This window comes from Helicoverpa zea, chromosome 6, assembly GCF_022581195.2.
Source record: "Helicoverpa zea isolate HzStark_Cry1AcR chromosome 6, ilHelZeax1.1, whole genome shotgun sequence".
Classification (NCBI taxonomy): domain Eukaryota; kingdom Metazoa; phylum Arthropoda; class Insecta; order Lepidoptera; family Noctuidae; genus Helicoverpa; species Helicoverpa zea.
The window spans coordinates 6,253,447-6,266,950 of NC_061457.1; the positions used below are offsets into that span (position 1 = coordinate 6,253,447).

The 13,504-nt window shown below is 36.7% G+C and overlaps 2 protein-coding genes across 8 annotated transcripts in view; both read right to left on the reverse strand.

The window, feature by feature from the left end:
• Positions 1–3,434, reverse strand: part of LOC124631212 (atrial natriuretic peptide-converting enzyme) — a 31,709-nt gene extending 28,275 nt beyond the window's left edge. Inside the window, exon 1 of the mRNA XM_047165460.1 lies at positions 2,988–3,434. Within this exon, the coding sequence (XP_047021416.1) occupies positions 2,988–3,053 (66 nt within the window). The 5' untranslated portion in view covers positions 3,054–3,434. The remainder of the gene's footprint in view (positions 1–2,987) is intronic.
• Positions 3,435–3,544: 110 nt separating this feature from the next.
• LOC124631213 (phosphatase and actin regulator 3) overlaps positions 3,545–13,504 on the reverse strand; it is a 46,036-nt gene continuing 36,076 nt past the window's right edge. For 6 of the 7 annotated variants that reach the window (XM_047165467.1, XM_047165461.1, XM_047165464.1 and 3 more), the window contains 7 exons: positions 13,237–13,269; positions 12,117–12,287; positions 8,954–9,081; positions 8,581–8,720; positions 7,453–7,589; positions 4,282–7,135; positions 3,545–4,052 (listed from right to left, as the gene is read on the reverse strand). In XM_047165467.1, the coding sequence (XP_047021423.1) occupies positions 7,120–7,135; positions 7,453–7,589; positions 8,581–8,720; positions 8,954–9,081; positions 12,117–12,287; positions 13,237–13,269 (625 nt within the window). In that variant the 3' untranslated portion in view covers positions 3,545–4,052; positions 4,282–7,119. Of the gene's footprint in view, positions 4,053–4,281; positions 7,136–7,452; positions 7,590–8,580; positions 8,721–8,953; positions 9,082–12,116; positions 12,288–13,236; positions 13,270–13,504 lie in introns of those variants that run through there. The other variant, XM_047165462.1, reaches the window with a different exon arrangement.

Sequence of the window (13,504 nt, forward strand, 5' to 3'; positions counted from 1 at the left end):
TCTTTCTGGCTTTAATGTTATGTGAACTAATTATTATTTTATAAATTGAAAACGCATCGCGATCTCTGACGTCATTTAGAAAACTACCTAGTAGAATCGAGTAGAGCTTGCATCAGCTGGATTCTCACTGCAAAATTACGATAGCATTAGGTATAATAGCTTTATTCCGATATAGGCACATGGACAGGTAGGTATACCAACTAAATGCTATATGTCATTGCCATAGGTGTGTCGAATCGCCGATGCTCAATCACTTTTCCTACCAAGGCTGCTACTGCACGTACCGTAATTATGTATTTGTCTAGTCTTATAACTGAAGCTGAAGTCTACAAAGTTTCTTTCTCTAATAGCAAGAATAGGTAATTATGTATTTGTCTAGTCTTATAACTGAAGCTGAAGTCTACAAAGTTTCTTTCTCTAATAGCAAGAAAATGGACCTACCCATAAAGTAATTAGGTAGTAAGTAATTGTCTAATTTCGTTATTCCACTTATTTAGAAGACACGATGAAGAATTAAGGCCCATAACCGTCATCATTATAGAAGAAAATAAAATCCTAAAACCTAAACTACCATTATAGTTGTTGTAACATATATATTGTATGTTATGAAAAGCTGATATTATAGGTATATTTACCTTTTCGTTGCATATATAATAATAATGATTAATTTCCCTGTAGAACAATAGGCCTTATGACACGTCGTCCCTTAGTTACCTATAATATAAACGCAGAAGTTTGTACACATCTATGATAGGTGTATCTATGGATGTTTGATTGATATATAGATTATTCTTTATTGTACACCAAGAAATAAATTAACAACTCTGGAAATCATAATACACAAAGAAAAGTACAATAGGCGGTCTTACCGCTAAACGCAAGTTCTTCTAGACAACCTTTGGATGGAGTTTATCTGTAGAATATATTGAAACCGGGCAGTTTAGGGTGTACATATACATCTAGATTGTATAAGTGAAGTATACCTACGTATAAATATCAAAGATATAAAAAATAAATAGACAATAAACTGAAAATAAAGATAAAAGAATAACAATACCTAGCTAGAGCGATAGTAACCAATGAGCCAAGTAGTGATCCTTCACCATTTAAAAAAAACTGCAAGACTGTGCACGTCTTATTGCCACTGGCAGTGCATTCCATAGACGAGTGGCTTGTACAGTATTCCAGTATTCCTCTTTCATGAAACTTGACACTAGTAAGTATAGCTTATATCTATGTAAATTAGAACAACATTTAGGCTACTTGTTTCCAGGAGCGGGAATTAAGTAGTTCCCTCGGGAAGCTGGTGAAAGCGCGAACTAAACAGTCCTATATGTGGTCCGCAGCGGTACCTTCCTCACGTTTTCTTATGTAGCCCCTGACCAGAAGTGTGACGACCACTGATCTAATGTGATGCTACGAAATATTTCCTCTTTAAGGAATATCTAAGATAGTGTCGAATGCACATGTTCGCAGACTTGCTGTTTTCCCGCGGTCTCACCCGCATCCTGGGTGACTTTGTTTCAGTACCCGAACAAAATTTAGCCCATGTTACTCAGGGATAGTTTAGCTTTCCAACGGTGAAAGAACTTATCAAACCAGTTCAGTATTTCCGGAACAAAAAAAAAATAAACAAAAAAGATAAAAGAATGCTGTTTTCTTTCTGCTATGGGTAAACGAATACGTATTTATCCATCATCCTTTTATCATTTTTCCCATTTATCATTATCAAAGTGGGCTACACGCTGTGGATAGAAATACGCTGTCGATGAAAATTGGCATGTCGCTGTGCAATTGAAATACAAATAAGTATCTTTGAAACAAATTATTGAAGAAAGCGTAATATTGCCAGCTAATCTCATGCAAATTCTCCTCTTTTAGCAAAACAAAATTTAAAATGTATCTGAATATAAAATTCTGACTATCCGAGTGCTACAATACAAAAAGAGTAAAACATTAATGATGAATGATTCTTCATCATGAGGAAATCGAATAAATCTTCACCCTGAAGTTCTTTTGGTCTGCTTTTGTCAGTCCAAAAGCGTGTCTACTAGTATTACTGGGTTCATTTATTATAACAGCTAATCAAAATCATTTCCACTATAATTAATAAAGAAATCGCAACTTCCTCTCGAGAGTAGACTGATTTAATTAAGTAGCCAGAAATAGGCAGAGGTACCTATTATTTACCACCTCGACATAGTTACATAGATAATTATGGCGACAGGATGATTAAGTCGCTCTATTCTATTTATTAATTAACATACAATACAATATGAACCGTTTGTTGAATATTATTAAATGTATTGAGTTATTAGTTCGCTTCCGGCTACAATATTATTAAGAAAATTATGAAAACTTTTTACGCAGACGCATTGGGAATCCTACTTATTTAACAAACATGTAGATAAGGTAATAAGCCCAAGTAGCTTTATCGAATTGATTTAAGTACCTGTATCAAATTGTTTAATGCGATATTAATGTAAACCGGTAGCTATCCAATCAATCTCTACTTGAGAACGCGCAATGTGCAGTTGTACTTAAAACTGGATAGGTACTGAAACAAGTTTTCGTGAAAATTTTCTTACTGCTGTTTGTGCAGATTTTGTCTATAATATTTTTTTATAAAAATTTCAAATGACCTTCGGTGCATACAGCTTTGAACTCAGTTTTTACGTTCATTTATCTTTAGATGTAGCGTCCAAGGCACACCGGTATTTATATTTGGACAAATGCATCATACCGGTTTAAAAACGAAACATTCTATTATATAGACAATAGATAAGTATGAGAGCTGCACATAGCTCCTGGAGAGACTGTTTCATAAAGAGAAAGTGGTGATTAAACACAGATAACTGTCACACGAATAATTAAGTGAGATGAAATCTTTGATACCATAACAATACCATTGATCCCACGCGTGTCAATAAAATTAACCGCTGCGACACTTACATGAGAAATTAGAAATCAGCGCGTGTTAAACTCACCTCAGACTCCCATGCATCTTTGACGGGTCGCGGTTTACTCTCCTTCATGTTTCCAGAAAACGTCATAGCAATGATCCTTTGTTCCGGGCGAAGCACTGTGACACTGTGACCCGAGGGCCGGGACTCGCCGGCTGATCACTACACACACTGTACACGAGGTCCTGGATAGGCTTTGTTATTGAACACTGTCACTTTCTGTTATGTTTGTGTCGGAGGTCGAGCACAGCATGGCGGCGCGTGCGCGGACGGCGGGTCGCGAGGCGGGCCGGCGCGGACTGAGCGCGGCGTCTCGCGGTAACGGGCACGCACTACAGTTAACTTTCTCTCAGCCCAGTCGCACGACCATAAGTTAGCGCCATCGAAAGTCGACACCGGCACAGCCTCACGGGTCAAAGCCTTCATTAATATTTCACTAAACCTCCCCAAAACAATAGAACGACTTGCTTCGGTAAACAGCCTTTTCTTGTTTAAACGGTTTAAGTAGAGCGGTTATATTGTTTGAAAATAGGACTCATATTTAAATTAGAACCAGGGTTGGGGATGAAACAAAAACAATATTGTATAAAACTTAATGTATAATTATGATATTTACAGACTTACTTTATATAAAACAAGTAATTTTATAGCTATCAATATATACTCATTACAACAAGTCATTAATAATTTACATGATGTTTAAAACAAAAGCAACAGTATACAGATTACTGAAGATTAGCAATTATAAATCGTAATAGCAAAAAATTTATGAACCATATTATTGGAAATGAGAGATTCCATAATTTACATTATAATAAAATTATATACAGACATAATTTTAAAAGAATGTTTATCGATATAATTGCTTTAAAATCACTACCGCATACATGGATTAAGTGGTGGTTGATATTTTATTGAAGATCGTCATTTTACGATGCATACAAATGTTCTTAATTTTTGTCGATCGGTACTCGACCACGATCTTTTATCGATCGACAAAATAAATTGTAGGCTACTATAGTTCATAACTTTCAACCACGTTGTATGTATAGTTAGGGTCAGATATTATAATAGGGTATATTAAACACTATAGTTCGGCCATTCAGAGAATGCGTTCCTGACACGTCGCGATTGAACTGACGACGTAACTTTGCAATGGCGTTGCAGTTACGATAAAAATATTTTTGCTGGTTGTTTACCGTTTTAACAATTGAGGAGCATTAAAACAACATTATTATATCAATAATCAATGAATGTAGTTACGTCGTCAGTTCAATCGCGACGTGTCAGGAACGCATTCTCTGAATGGCCGAACTATAGTACATATTACGTACACCGTAAGTGTAAACATGGAAAAATATTTTAAGTCAACATTTTAACAGTTTGCTCGCACTTGTTATCAAAATACTTTGTGAGTTATATTAAATTATTATTTATACGATGACTCTAGATTTCGCCGCTACGCGAAAAATAGCAGTGTCTGTGGTGCAGTTTGCACGGTGAAAAAACATACAGTATTATTGATTCTTAGTGAGTCAACGGAAGTGTCACGAGCTTGCAAGATTAGCTACATAATTAATTTCTTATGAGAAATATTCGATTAACATAATCATGAAAGAAAAAGTATAATCATATTAAACACTAGAAATTAAAATAATTATATCACATTTGATTTTATAAAAAATAATATCGCAAGTTAATAAATACACTTGTATAATGCCTAGCCCGAGGAAGGCTGTTCGTGTCTTTAAGTTTTTCTCATACATACACAGTAGATGTCATAATCATGTAAGCTAGTTAACAGAATTTAGTTGAGCCTTAGATCTTTGGAAAATCTGAATGTCTTATTATGTAATATTATATATCGATAAACATCTACATTTTATCTTATTACTTTTAATTGCAAATCTAACAAAATCGTTTAGAAAAATAAGTCGTCATTTTGGCTTCCACTTTATTCTATAATGGAATGGTCTCAAGAATAACCATTATATCAACATTTTTGTAGCTTGCTATAATAATTTTGTATAATGTACTGTAATTACGCATTGACTTAACATAACAGAATAATTGCTATATAAAAACACGTGTAGTGAAAACATTTTAGACTGATGCGTTCGTGTTAGCAAATAGAGTGGAGTGGCACTCGCTCGCCGGCGCAATCAGACCCGGGATGACTTACTCATGAAAACACGTCACACCAAATGGCACCGCTACTGAACAATATATCGCTTTTAAAAAATATTTATAACTGATTCCTATCTATTAGTTACACTAAGAAGAATTATTCTATACAGTAATATAAAAAGTTTTCAACGCTAGTTCAAATAATGTCACTCAGCCGAACAAGCCGATAGCATTATTATTGCTCTGTGTGCACGGTCGAGCCGATCGGAAATGTGCAGTCTCGACAAACAGAACGTATCGACACGTCATCACGTTATCACTGTAATCTCAGAAGGCGTATAATAATGTATTAACAGCTACAGCTTTATAATAGCTTATTGAATCATTAATTAGTGATTGATTTCGTTCAACGTTTGAGTACTTACACTAGAGCTAGGCTACAGCGACAAGTGTAACAAGTTGTTCCCGCCGAGGGTGCTCGCTCGCACTCGATGGACATCGTAAGCCTAACTATTCAACACGCTTTACATTGAGCTCAATATCAATATCAGTGTTATTTTAATAACAACAGTGTCTATTAGTGAGTTTTATAATCACTGAGTTTTTCCCTGTACTTAGGAATCTCATAACTGGACCAGAAGTCTTATCGAATAATCACAAACTAATTGCTCTGTTCTGATGGTCAACTATGGTTTTGCTATTGTTGCGTACGTACGTTTTAATTAAATTATTTATTCAGTAAATTAAATTTACTACAATTCATACATACATATGTATATCTGTCAAACTATGTCTTGTTTCATAATGATACCAAGTAAACATTACAGGAATTAATATTAAAATGTAACTTCGGGAGATAATAGGTGATATATTAGTGGCAGTAGTATACAATTTCGCGTTTGGCTACGATTGAGCAAATAAACACGACACGTGTAACGGATGACCAACGAATAGCACTAATGTTGGTGCGAATTTATCGCAATGTAACTTTTCACACAGGTATTTGGAAGCACTTTAAAAACATCAAATAATCATTCCAAAGAAGTTACCTATCGCAGACACGCTAGAGTCAATTTGTTTAACCAATATAACACCTAAAATCACACACCTCAACAAAATCTCATTGGAAACCAGTCAGTGACGAGAATACAAATAATACCATTCCAAAATCACTACAAATGTAAAAACGAATATTGAAACTCTATGGCAGTATCTCCAAACACTAACATCAAAGAAATGCCAACTTGTAAATTTGTCTCAGAACGATTTATTGAACTTTGCATCGAGGAAGTATAAAAGATCTGTACTTATTATAAAACATTGCATTTAGCGCCGCTCTCGGCGAATACTTGTATTGTGATCGAGTCTACCTTAAAATACGACACACAAAGAAAATAATAATTTGTGACCGTAACATAATACAGTAAAAATTTTATGCCAAATAAATAATAGTTAAAAGATGAAATCTAGCTTAACGACTACGGAGCTAAGAGCTAGCAATATAAGAAAAATCACAAGTATACAAAAAATACAATATGTCGGATACGTCTCACATATCAAAATAATTCACTTGTAAACGTTACATACAATTCACATAGTTTGAAAGCGCATAATCTCCACCACAATAAACAGTATCACTAACCTTTCTCGAAGGTCAATTCAAAGAATGTATAGTTATGCTTAGAATACGTCAACTTAATTATAATAAACGATACCATAATGACAATAATTGTACTCGGCAATAACTACGATACGATAGTAGGTAAATTAAAAAAACAAAATTGCACTCTCGGTACGCATGTACAAAACGTAACGTCAAAACGTAAGTTTAGAATATTCAACACTTTACCGATGGGTTCTGGTAAGTTATTGCATACGAATCTTCCAGAAAACGGAAGAAGTCAATATAAATAACGTTATAAATCACAGGTGCGGCCACGGGCCGTGGTAGTGAACTCGTGCACTCGCCGCGTCAACCGCGTCAACCGCGCCTCGCGCCGCCTCCAGCTTCGGCTCTAAGGCACAGCCGTCATGGTCTGTGGAATCTACGGACAAACGCTCATGCTCAGAATCGCATCAAATCTCTAGTAGGCAAATCAGGAGATAGATAGAATATTGGGAACGGCCGTTAGACGACATCTATCACTGACATGGATATATATATATAGATATATTGGAAAACCCCCTATAAAAGGAATTTCCAGGAGTCGCAGCTCTAGATAGTGGCAAACTAGTAAATTCATGAAAACTCTGCGGCATAATGCAATGCAATACTACTTTTGTTTACTTTAAGCTTAGCTTTTGTAAAATCTAAATAAATAAATCGCATTTAAATAGGGTATTATAACTCGTTGTTATATACCTGGTAAGATGCTTGCTTTCCTCGTGCACTGCCATCTCGGAGCTCTTAAATTCGTTGAGTTCCCGCCTGATGGCCGCCTTGTCGCGCGGGGTCAGGCGGGTCCACGGCTTGTCCGCGCGCCGGTCGTAATCATGAGCCTGCACAAATAAACATAAAGATTAAAAAATATTTTTAATTAATTATTATAAAACAGTCTCCAAAAACGCTCACCCTTCATCACTTCCTATGTGTTTGTTTAAATGGGAAGAAGAAATTTTGGAACAAACTCCCCAGTAATAAGTCTTAGAATTTCATTGTAAAATTCCTCATTTATCAATGAAATATGCTTATTCACTTGTCCCAAGACATTAAACATTACGATTTGCTTAGTCACGTACAAGTTCGCAACAACTGTTTGTCTTGTTTCATTATTGTGACTACTCAATTATAATTTTGAATTAGGAACGTTTATGACTGGCCTGACTCTGACATAAACTAAATTAAACACGACAAGGCCGGACACGAGCCTTGAAGAACGGTCCCAGGTGACGAGAGAAATTAATGCACTAATAATAATATGGGTACGTTAGGTGAGACCGGTAGCTAGACCGTTTATCCTATACTGGTGGGCATGTTTTTCTTATTAAATACTAGCTTTTGCCCGCAACTTCGTTCGCGTGGAATAGTGACTACCAGCAGATTTTTGATTTCACCAATAGATGGCGCTATATGTCCGGAATAATTTTATTTTTATTTTTTTTTGTAATAAAAACTATCCTATGTCCTTTCTCAAGTTTCAAACTATGTCTGTACCAAATTTCACACAAATCGGTTCAGTAGTTTAGGCGTGAAGAAAAGACAGACAGACAGACAGACAGACAGACAGACAGACAGAGTTACTTTCGCATTTATAATATTAGTTTGGATTATACATATAGAAATGCAATTTTGATGTCAAATAATCATTTAAACTAAGATGTGATTGTATGTTGGACATGAATAGGCTCCGAAACTACTCGACCGATTTGAAAAATTCACAGCTACATATGCGGTGAACATAAGCTATATTTTATCCGGGTACGGGCAGTAGCCTCACGGGAAAACGGCTAGTGTTAAATAAATAGTAGGTAAATATAGGTAGGTGAGTACCTGCGTAACTTCGATGTAATCGCTGAAGCGGATGATCTTCTTCTCTTTGAGTTCGTCGACAGTGGGTCGGAAGCTGAGCTTGCGCAACAGGTATCGCTTTTTCTCTTCCTTCTGCTTCTTTTCTTCGGCGGGTGACTGGCCTATAATAATGTGTTTTTTTTTAATTACGATTGTACAGAAAGAGTATATTTTTTGTTTCATTGATGACTTTATTTTTGTTCCGAATAAAATTCAGGAAAATTAAAAATATATACTCGTATTTAGAATTATTATGATCAGTCCTGTTAAATACTGTCAGCGGAGACAGTAATATTTTCTAAATAAAAAGCTCCTATTGGGCGTATGTATGGCGTAGTATGGCGAGAGTACTTACTTTTGAGTATGTTCCTCTCGACGAGCTCCTCGGCGGTGGGCCGCATGGACAGGCGGCGGATGAGGCGCGCGCCGATGGCCTCCCACGACTCCTGACGCTCGTGCTCGCTCTGCACCACCAAGATGTTCCTACGCACACACCACACACATGTACACCACGGATCCTAACTCACTCGTGTAACTCCTCTCCGAACACTAACAATATTTATTCTCTGCACTTGTTGCCCGACCACTGCCAACAGACCGACAATATAAAATTCGCTAAAGCTTACGTGACGCTCAAAATGTTTTCATAATATCCGATTAACATACACACTTGGCTAATCCCCAAGACCCGTAATTTAGCGCCCAGGTTTAATTAATAAATTAAGCTTGTTCTAGAATTTTACATCTAACGTTTTGATGTATTTGTACTACGGCATCGAACAGCGCTAGTACGATTATTGAGCTGAAGTAAACATAGTAAATGGTTATTCAATAGGTGCTATTAGTGAAAATCCAACAATGCCAATGCCAAGAGCGAGCTTAGAAACAGGAAGAAATAAAACATTGATAACAATGACTTTGACGGTGCTGACGAAAATAACGCTCCCAGGCGTGCATTGTTGCCAGACGTCGTGGAGTGGACTATTACTGTGCGCACCGGACTGCGTTACGTAACACTACACGTGCATGTGTTGATGTTCAGCACGAACGAGACTCTATTCACAAGACCTGCGTCTATTCAGCACCTCGTCTAACTATCACTACTAACACCTAGCCTAATCACTTGCGTAACGTAACAATTTATAGGTACAGAACACTTGACTTACACAACCATAGTCGCGAACTAAAACAACTTGAACTTAATAAGTGAAATAAAAAATTACAATGGCAATCGTGATTTATCAATTTGCCATTCAAAATAAGCTTGAACTAGTGTTATCGGTAATTTTATATGATTCATCAGCTTTTCCTTATTATTTTGCTCCCGAATTAGAAATATCATTTTCCATCCTTACAGGAAAAAAGGTTCGCTATAATAAGCGCTTATTATGTTTTCCTGCTAATTAATCTAAATTAATATCAATATGTAAAATCGATTACTTATTTCTGAAGTGTGATCTCGGGAACTACCGAACCGATTCTAAAAGCAACATCGCGAGTCGCAATTGGACGTAGTTATGCAGAAACGTTCCAACCCACAAGTCACCCGAAATCGAGTTATTGTGATTGAACAGCCTAAAATTTAGCATATCGTTATCTAAACTCAATATAATTCAACAATAAAACCTCTAGTACCTTTACTAGTTAGAATAAAAAAGAATACAACTGAAACGCGTAAATGCTTATATCTCAAATTCAAGTTTAATTTGAGATATAAGCATTTACGCGTACAGTGGGTTGGAACGTTTCTGCATAACTACGTCCAATTTATCCGGGAAAAAATAAACTGAAACATTTTCAAAAGCCGTATGTACTTCACATCGGCCGCTCTCCCGAATTTGTATCCCGTGTAAACATAGTAATTAGTATTAATACACGAACACGTAACACTGCCAGCACTCATTAGCTAGCGGAACGTAGGAAGTGACATTGACAATGTTGTGACTATGATATCATACAAAGGAATTTCAATTATTTTTACGTAATTTCTTACAAACAGTTATGAGTTTTGTTGGCGGTTTTTTTCTATTTCGTGTTGGCGAATGGAACTGGAGTTTTTGTTTGTTGTTTGTTTTTCATTGCTAGTGGTTATCACCACGTGCACATTAGTTTAAAGTATCTACTTAATTTGTAGTACAAAGAGTACACAATATACGCAATAACCTGTTATGATGTAGTTATACTTTAATCAATATCTATTGTCATCTTTCATATACATTACGTCAATCTGAGCATTAACTTTGCATTGTTCGAGTTCTATGTTTTTATATATCTTAACCTTTCCATAAGAATATTATACAGTACGCAGGAGCTATAGGTACATTTCATTTCAAAAGGCGTTGTCCAGTCAAAGGGGCCTAGCTATTTGATTGAATGGCTATTTTAGCCAGATGGCTGCGACATGTATATTATGTTATATTCATCCCAATTCACCACTAGATATCGACTATTACAGATTTAGCCAACTTTTATATAACTTACTAAGCCACGAATATCATACTTAGCCACAAACTGACAATCTCAAAGTAACACATTAAGTATAAATAAATTAAAGGCCCGGTGACATTTCCCTTCGATATATCAGTCATCACACAGCCAGGGCTGTGCCAAATGAGCAGGCATCTTACGACATCAATAGGAAGTATTGTTCAATGCAATAGAAATGCAGCTGTTTCAAGAAGGCCAGTTGCGATATCCAGCAATCGGTTAGACTGGGAGTGCAAGGTCATTGATAGACGATTATGTGATCGACTTTATTGTCTAGATAAAGTAGTAATTAAGGCCGCCCTTATCGGCGATAGCTCTTCCTGATAAGATATAACGTCACGCAGGTGGTTATCTACGAGAGAATGTTTAAAAGGTACCTAAACTACATGTTAAAAACAAATGTACAAGTATTGTTAAACAGAGGGCAAGCCTATTTCTAACAATTTGTCAAATTCATTAGTCTTTTGGGAATTTCTTAATTAAAATAATTACACAGGTCGGTTCGGGTCGGCAACCGATGAAAGACCAAACCCAAATTCGGGGGTCATGTTTGCAGTAAATAGGGCAACAAGGCTTCCTTGTTCCCTTACAAGACTGCCTTCACTTAGTGAGTATTTTTTTTTAAATAGTGTAGGTACTATTTAACTCATCTCCAATTTTTCTAGGGTCTATTACAGCTTTTCGTAAGGCTAATTCTTAACTTATGGATGAAGAGACTGTAGTTCAAAATTGAATAAGACAAAGAAGTGGGATTTATTTTTAGTGGTATCCCTTCTATATTCTGGTTCGATTTTCAACTATAAAGACAGTATGCCCGACGTAAATTGGCAAGTCAGAAAATTGTGTTTGACTGTTCAATTAAATTGTTATAAAACTGCGGACCAACCGGCTAACTTCACATTCTCCAAGATACGTCTCACGATCCTTGCTTGATATGCAAAATGTAGACTTTGGATCCAACTCCCATTGGTTGAAACGTCGAACGTAGACTGGATCCAACGTCTTTTGACAATATAGATTGAGCATCATACCTGTTGATAAGTTCCTGGCGGTCAGGGCGCAGCGCTAGCTTGATGTTAAGGCTTTCCTTGCGGGCCAGCTTGGCAGCCACGCGGTCAGACTCGTTGGATCCTTCGTACTCCTCCCACGGCCGCGCGTTCTCCTTGTTCTCAAGCCCGTTGCCCACGCGCACCGGCCGCGTGCTACACAACACACCACAGTTAATATACAACCTTTTCAAACACAACTTATGCTACCATGTGCTTCTGCATGTGTAAGCTAATAATGCAGAAAATAAAAAAGTAAAACAGTCTATGACAGGCATTTTTTTGCTTTAGTTCTTCTTTTGCATATTGAATAACATACTCTATTGTAAGAATTGGATTCAGTGAGCAGTCTCGATAGGTGTATCTGAACGTGTTAGTCATTAAGTTAGCACGAACCAGCACCGTCGTGCCATGACCATGCATGTGCTCAACAAACATCCTTAACACCTATGATGCAAACATTGATGAGCCTTCATTCGAAATGTCGGAGACCTAATATGCACTTTCAAAAATAGGCTGTAAGCCTTCTGTACTTAAACAACTACAAACATATGCATCTGATACATTAAATAAAAACTACTTAAATTAAATATAACTTAAACATAAATTATGTACCAACGCTAGTTGAGTCAATACAATGTCCTCATTAAATGTAAACTAATTAACAACAAAATATTGAACATAATCATAATTCTATGACCGGCAAACTATAATGAAATTACACGTACATGCAACATAGAACAACGACGTATAGAGCAAGATATCAAGAGAAAACAGCCATAACTTTAACAACAGCACACACGTCACATGTAGGTTGTGGATCCAAAGATTAACATTATTTTCTGTTTTAAAATTTCGGCTCTTTAAACTATTGATTTATTAACGCTATTATTGAATTTCATTTGAAAGCATCACAGTCATTATCATATGCATCTATAATGGCGTTAGTGTGTGGACAGTTAGAGACATCGACAGTTAACAAGAGAGAGATGATTCGGAAGCGTGCACAGCACGATGCATGGGCTAAAGGCGAAGCAGACCGTCGGGAGGTCGGTGGGCGAGATGGCGTGGTCAACAACACTGGCATAACGTATGGGACTGTTACCATATGCGGATCCTCGGTTTGGGCGGCGGCCGCCTGCACGCCGACGCAAGATGGAAATAAACGTACAACTTTCACTATCACGCCCAACATTTTATGAAAATATGAACTGCAGTGTACTGTCTCCTCGCTCACAATTACGTCAAAATGATAAACACAAGTTCCAATTTCAAAATAAAACGAGAAAACTTCAAATCAAACGTTGTCGTCGTAATATTGCGGGGATTAGCGATTTGGGAGCACAGCAGGTGATTTGAAAGCTGGATATTTA